Here is a 7,635-nt window from a genome sequence, read left to right on the forward strand (position 1 = left end):
CACCCCTATATCCCTTCATTAATGCTCCATCAGTCTTTCTGAGGCATCGTAGCATTCATCAGAGCCCTCCTCGCTTGCCCGTCTTTTGACGAAGCCTGCTGCCTCAAAGTGGCCAATTAAGGCATCAAAAGGACCCATTGCATGGCTAATGCCGGCCCGAGGTGTGAGATTTCTCGTCGGCCCACTCTGGGGGGCTTTATTGGCCCTGGCCACAGCCGTCTGATCCTGGCCGAGGGTCCTGTGTATTGGCAGCTGTTAAGCCGTTGAGGGCGAGGGGCCTTCCGCGCAGCACTGAAAGCAAATGGCAAGAAGACTGACACCTCCCGAGGTAGAGTGTCGGTGATAAGAGGCCGATCGATGAGCCGGGGTGAGGTGAGCACAGACTGCCACTGCTGCTGAGGTGGCTTCGGTCCAGTCCAGTCCAGTTTTAAAAAAGCATGGCGTCATGCCCTTCCAATACACAGAAATGAAGCTTAACTTGGTCGAAATGAAAGCAGCCATATGTTCACATTGCAAGCTAGAGTCTGTGCAGTGAGTGGCTTTGTGGGGCATGTATAGGAAATAGAACATCGGACCGCTTCCTCCCAGGACCAACCCATACTTGGTTAAATCTCATACATTCTTGAATTCCTTCCAGTTGCTTGACTTCTAAAAAGTCCATGACGCGCGCCCGTGCTTGTTTCAGTCAGACAAGAGGGACTGAAGTAGACAGGAGGCTGAGTGTCTTGTGCTCTTATCATCCAAGTGCAGCCCAGTAGTTCTCTCTAAATCTCTCTGTCTGTTGTCTCAGGAGATACCAATGTGTACTTGACATTGGTGCATTCAATGGACCCGACCAGGGTTTTAAACAAGGAGAACCAGGTATATGAACACAATAAAACCAATTCATTTTTGAGTTTTCAAATGTATTTTGGTGCCTCTTCAGTGAAACATAACTACAACTTTAATAAGATCCCAAATAATTAGTGAAGCAAATGACCATCTAATGATATAAACAGTTGTAATCCAACTGACAAAAACAGTCAGTCAGGTGTTAAGATGTCCGTCTCCCACACCTAGTCAATGAAATATCTCACTTCTTCCACGTGTTGTGTGGTGGTGTGCGGTTCACTAGCCTCTAGCTGTAAATACTGACAGCCACTGTGATATCTCCTCATCTGGCCTGGTCCAAGACCTCAGACAGTGGTAATGGGGTTGACACTACTCCTGTTGAAATGTGCACCTCCACTCAGCTTGCCTAGGGAATCTGCACAGCTATGTTACACACACACCACACACACACACACGATACTACAAAACACACAGACAGGCATAAGACACGAAACTATTCACAGAACACACACTCACACAATACACTACAAAACATACACACTCATTCCTACAGTACACACATAGATTACACTCCGGCAAAAGTATTCCCTCCTACAACTCGGGAACACAATGAGGACGTGAGCACGGACCGCGTGAATACAGTTTGTTGTGGGCGCAGAGTGAAGGCCAGAGCACTGCCTCTGACAAACAATGAGTTTCAGCCTTCGCAGAAACCTCTTTCTACATACAGAGGTCCTCAAAAGGTACTCTCTGGGAAAACCTTCCTTTTTACAATACGCCAAGCCTGTCTCTCTTATGACTTGTGCTGCTCTTAAGAGCCATTCAATGGTAATACGGACATGCTTTTTCAAAAGTGTGTGGCGCAGGGTCAACCAAGAGCCACTCTCTCCCACTCCCCTCTTGGGTTTGGGTTATTAATGCCACAAACACGCGTCCACTTTGCCCCCCAACCCCCCGCCCCGCTCTCCGTCACTTCAGTCAATATTCTCACAGCCAGAGCCCAGCTCTCTGCTCGTAAACACCTTGCCTTAGCAGCCACTGCTGCTGCTCCTCCCCAGGGGAATGTTTATTCTGCACTTAGCGGTATTGGCAACACAAGGTGCAGGAGAGTAAAACACGGGTTTCTGCCCGGCCCTCAGAGACGTCCCCTCATGTCGTCTGTCAAGCTTTTATCTCCTCACAAAACCAAACACACTGTATTGTAAGTGCAGTAGTTTTGAAGGGACCTCCACATATATGTATTCACCCTAAGTGGACCACAGCCACAAAAATGTTTTTTTTTTGTTACATTTATTCATTTTACAGCATATACTTTTATCCAAAGTGACCTACAATTGAAGAACAGCGATCAAGCTTCAGTAAATTAGGAGACCTTGGAGTAAGCGCCTACGCACTAATTCTTCTCAATCTGACACGTGCAAAGAGATCAGGTAGAAAGAAGAGCACAGTAAGTGTGAGTAATGCATGGTAGGGTGTTAGAGATGTTAGGAAACACCTCATATCGTCCCTCATGTCATCTCTCAAGGACTCCCAACTTTAATTTCCTCTGCTTGTTGCAGATACATGGCAAAAGCACTATGTTTAAGTGCCTGAGTTTTGAAGAACCACCACATATGCTGTATGTTGACACTGTAAATGGCCCACAACCGCAGAGGTTTCTGACTCCAGTCTGCAATCCACAAAAACAGCTTGGGTCACCTGAGGTAATGCACAGGTAACGGTAAACTTGAAAGTGCTTTGGAGGAAATAGAGGTGATTTAGAGAGGAGTGGGGGAGGCTCTGGTGAGGTGAATGCCCCTGTCTTTAGCATCTCTATGTGTAGGGCTAACAGCACCAGGCCCAGGGGTGGAGACATCCATGCAGGATAGGGATGTTTGTGGATTTCATTTGGTGTGTTTGGGGGGGGGGGGGTCATTGGGGCTAGATGGGAGATGCCACAGTGCCTTGGTTTACTTCTGTACTTCAGTTTTAATCGTGCATCCTTAGATACATACAAAGGTGTATACACACACACACACAAATTCATATGTTCTTGATAGATACATGACAAAGGAACAAAATGGGGATAGTGCTGTCGTAATGCCCTCCAGAGATTCAGTCCAGTGGGACAATGTTGCTCATCTAACTGGCTGCTAAGTGCTGGCCCATCCAGGACAGTGCCCTTTCTTGTGACTCCTTAGAGTAGGGCAATACCTGGAGGGGGAAACTGCTCCTAATGAGATTAAGCACCCTGGCTTTGTCCTGTCTAGACACTGCAATACACAAGCCCCCACTGGGTCTTTGAGAGCCCCCCACCCACCTCCCACCCCCACAGGTAAGATTCACCTGGACTGCTGGCCCCCAGGGATGGCCGCATGTAATCAGACCGTTATTGCTTTATGTGACACTCACTTTCCTCACTCCTCACTTTCTCTAATGGGCAGTGGGTCACACGGGTTGCCAGATATCAAGGGAGGTTTTTTTTTTTCACCCCAAGTATTTTATCATAATGTCAAACAAATGCTGAAAGGAATGTGGAATGACTATACTGTTCTGAGCCAGAGGGGTGCAGCAGTTCTGTCCCCATCAAAGAGGATTAAGGGAACAGCTGTTTGTATCGTCAAATGTACCGTTCAATAGATGTGTAATTCTTACTGACTGTTATGAAGGGACTTTCAGAGGACATTTTAATCTGACAATTTTGTCAAATGTCTCTTCACTGAAAGCAGATTCAAAACGATGTGTTCTCTGCCCAGATCCATTGTTGATTCTATCTAAATAAAGTATCAGAATGAAAACTATTTTATCCACAAATAAATATATAAAATCATGATATGGTTTGTACTCATTGAAAGATCCTTTCCCAAATTAATAGGAAAATCTAAGTAAACAGAATGTATTCATCTGTCAGAAGTGGGTATGTGGTTCCTTTTGGCAGCATCTGACCTGTGTGTTTAGGGTTATTTCTGTTTATCTTAAATGCATGATTTAATGTTTAAATGAAAAAAAATCCCTCTATAAGACTATGATTTCCTCTCGCACAGATTATGTGGATATCAGGGGTTCTTCAGTGCCCCTATAGGCTGTACAAGACTGGGGGGTTGGAGGCCTGTCCGTATTTGTTTAGAAGTCTTTTAGCAGTTAATAAACATGCGTTTCCTCCGTTCCCCCTTCCTGTGGGGATGCTATCAAGGCTCTGCTAAGTCTCTTTGATTTCACCCATCCTCCAATCAGAACATGACATTGACTCCTCATTGAGCCACTTCAAAGCCCGGGAATGGGATCCCAGGCCCCTCCCACGGCCTGGCTCCCCTTAAAAGCTTGGAACACCCCCTCCGGTCCCCTAAGTAGAGACGTGTCCCTCAGCACCTTCCTCAGTGTACCTCTGGACCTAACAGACCGACCAAGTCGCCTGACCAAGCCCCACCTACCTACCCACCTTTGGATTGTACTGCTTGTTCCCAACAGTTGAGCCCCAGAAAGTGACTGGGCTGCTCATACTGAAGGACATTTTATCTGGATCTCGGCTTCGTTCGTCTACTGCAGTTCATATTTTGCACCAGTGATGCAGTCCATCAGAGGTAAGGGACGGACCCTGGTGTTTGAGTGGTCGGTTAGGGGCATCTCTAAGATGCGTGTATGGTTATTTGTATTGAAACAAGATTAGATTCGCAGCCTGAACAGAAATATATTGCTACCTTTTAAGGCTACCTATCTTCTGGGGTCTTAATGTCACTGTTACTAATGTGAATGTCTGAGAAGCGTAGTTTTGTTTGTTCAGTTCAATTTTAGTTCTATAGCGCCCAAAACAATAAGATGGTCTCAAGGCGCTTATTCAATCTCACAATTTACTTTCTCCTTAACCCTAGATATGAAGCCTAACTTCAACATCCCTCCATCCTCCATGGCTGGAGGCCCAGAGCACTTCCACCAGGGCAGCAACATCAAGATGACCCTGGAGGATTCCGACCTCTGGAAGTCTTTCCATGGCATCGGCACTGAAATGATCATCACCAAACCTGGCAGGTGAGACAATGACATGCAAGAGCAGGACCGCACAACTCGACCCTGTTACATTTACATTTTACATTTAGTGGATTGGCCTATCGCAGACAAACCTCCATGACTGTATTTACAGCTTTTAGAGAGTTCATATCTGGATCTTGATCACTCTTGATGTGTTAGTATTCAACAGCATGCTGTTTTTGGTCTTTCAGGAGAATGTTCCCACACTGCAAAGTCAATCTTTTTGGAATGGTCCCCTATGCAAAGTATATCCTGTTGGTGGACATGGTACCTGTGGATAGCTTCAGGTATAAGGTAAGGACTCATCTGAAAACCTGCTTTTTCTCAATCTAACCTAGATATTGAAGTATCGTGTGTGGGGCATTTGATGTGACTCAGTGTCTAATTGAGTGAAGGAGGGTGTCTCAAGCAGTTGGTTCCTCTCAGTATTCGCAGTCATCAGACTGTTCTCACCTCAACACCACAACGCTCACACTCCCTCTCTCCTCAATGCCACATCAAAGGCCATTATCTCTTCCTGTTTTTCTAGCTCCTGCTGTGGGTCCACTGCAGTCCCCAACCCCCAATACACACACACACACACACACACACACACACACACACACACACACACACACACACACACACAAAGAAAAAAGTCACTTTCAATTGACCACAATTTCAATTGAGTGTATATATATATATATATACACAAATATATATTTATATTTGGTATTTTTTTCAGTTAGGTTTCCAATGATCCCCTTAGACTGACTTCGTGCTTGTGCTCTCTTTTGCAGTGGAACAAGGACAAATGGGATGTTGCTGGGAAGGCTGAGCCCCAGCCACCCTGCAGGACGTACCTGCACCCAGACTCCCCAGCCCCGGGCAGCCACTGGATGAAACAGCCCATATCTTTCCTCAAACTCAAGCTCACCAACAACACCCTGGACCAGCACGGCCATGTACGTGTTCTACATTTCATCTGAGTACAGAACATGTATTCACTGAGGATATTTTATATAAGGAAAAAAAGAATTAGACGCATTTTTACTGCAGTCTGCTCAAGGTCCATTTTATTGTCTGTGGGGATTATTAAGTGAGATTTGAATGAATGGTATTGTCTGCTTTGATCCATTGTTGGTCCATTCCTCATGACCTAATGATGTCCTCATTGCCGCCCTCAGATCATCCTCCACTCCATGCACCAGTATCACCCACGCTTCCACATCGTCCAGTCCGACGACCTCTACAGCGTCCGCTGGAGTGTTTTCCAGACCTTCACTTTCCCAGAGACCGCCTTCACTGCAGTCACGGCCTACCAGAACACCAAGGTTAGTCCCGCAGTGTTATTATCTATTAATTTAGTTTTACGCTGGATCAATGTCATAATGAGGTCATTTTGTGCAGTTTTGTAAACAGAAAACTTTTGTTTTATTACAGATTACCAAACTGAAAATTGACCATAACCCTTTCGCTAAGGGTTTCAGGGATGAAGGGACAAACACTAAACGGTAAGGCACCAGTGGACTGATTTCACTAGATGTGTGTATTCTTACTCATAAATCTGACTTAGCCAGAGCTGTACGTATAGTGTTTGGGTTTGGGCTGATCAGTTGTCTATTGGTTCTTTTCACTGTAGGCGTGCCAATAGAAGTCAGGTTGACCCGGAGAGAATGGCGAAGAGAATGCACACCGTAAAACCTGAACCTGCAGGCTCTCCAGGTACGGACCCCTCACTGCCACCATCAAGTTGATCTATCAATCCATCTATCTAAGTATTCTTAACCATTTCCATAGCTGGTCCTCAATATTCTTCTGTCTTGCTTTGCTTGCAGACTTCCATCGCTCTCCCTATGAGTCGTACGAAGGTGAACCCCCAAAGAGGAAGGCGGTTGAGGAGGTGAAGGAGGAGCAGTACTCCCCGTGGCCACTGGCGGACCGGGAGAACAGTCACAGCATACGCACTTCTGAGTCCCCACTGGAGCCCGAGGGGAGAGAAATCTACAACGCAGAGCAGCTAGTGCCGGGACAGGCCTCCTACCAGCCATACCGGTACACACACAACATTTAAGTTATTGTTCTCATCAATCATACAAAGCACTGTTGAGTGTGAAGTGTATGTATGTGTTGTAAGATGGTCTGCTCTGATTTGGTCATCATGTCACAGTCATGCTTGGGATAATAAACTAATCTCCTTCTTTTTCTCTGCCTTTAGGTTCCATGAGTACGGCAAGTCCCCATCCCCGTCCAACTCCAGCATGGTCAGCAGTGGTGGCAGCACAGGGCGGCCCAGCTACGAGTTGTCCCGCGTCTCGGATGTAGCCACGGTCCCCGAGCCCACCGCCACCCACAAACCCCCTGCCCCCGAGATGGCACCCCTGCCAGCTTCCTGCCCTCCCCAGCCTGCAGTGGGGCACCAGGACTACACGGGCGTCCTCAACATGGCCATGGCTCAAGCGGGCAAGCCGGGCGGCGTCCTGGGGCACCATCACCACCTGTACGCCCCCTATGGCGCGGAGCAGGCCCTGGGCCAGTGGAGCGGCGTGGGCACGGCGCCCAGTCAGTACCCGGCTCCCCCGCACCTGCCCACGGACTACAGCACGCAAGCCGTGCACCACGGATACCCCCACAGCAACGTGGGTGAATGGAGTCAGTACCCGCTGTTCTCGTACTCCTGCTGGTGAGCACCAGTGGCCGTGGCTAGTTGACCACCTCTTAAGACTTGCAGCTCATCTCAGAGGAAGAGGAAAAGGAAGTAGACTGCTACTCATCTGCTTGGCCAGTCCCTGTGTCTCCCTCTCTGTCAAAAACACCTAC

General features: G+C 47.4%; 1 protein-coding gene across 1 annotated transcript; it reads left to right on the forward strand.

Moving 5' to 3' along the window:
- Positions 1–4,375: 4,375 nt before the first annotated feature.
- tbx16 (T-box transcription factor 16) lies at positions 4,376–7,635 on the forward strand. The gene is made up of 9 exons (XM_012830399.3): positions 4,376–4,391; positions 4,680–4,836; positions 5,028–5,130; positions 5,616–5,780; positions 6,003–6,149; positions 6,259–6,329; positions 6,458–6,540; positions 6,654–6,870; positions 7,034–7,635. The coding sequence occupies exons 1-9, from the start codon at positions 4,376–4,378 to the stop codon at positions 7,500–7,502; spliced, it is 1,428 nt and encodes a 475-aa protein (XP_012685853.1). The 3' UTR covers positions 7,503–7,635.

This window comes from Clupea harengus, chromosome 7 (genome assembly GCF_900700415.2).
Source record: "Clupea harengus chromosome 7, Ch_v2.0.2, whole genome shotgun sequence".
Lineage (NCBI taxonomy): Eukaryota > Metazoa > Chordata > Actinopteri > Clupeiformes > Clupeidae > Clupea > Clupea harengus.

What these genes read in the sequence shown, in the direction of transcription:
- tbx16 (XM_012830399.3), top strand. An exon ending in CCCTGGACCAGCACGGCCAT is followed by an intron (nt 5,781 to 6,002) that starts GTACGTGTTCTA and finishes TGCCGCCCTCAG; the next exon opens with ATCATCCTCCACTCCATGCA. An exon ending in GCCTCCTACCAGCCATACCG is followed by an intron (nt 6,871 to 7,033) that starts GTACACACACAA and finishes CTCTGCCTTTAG; the next exon opens with GTTCCATGAGTACGGCAAGT.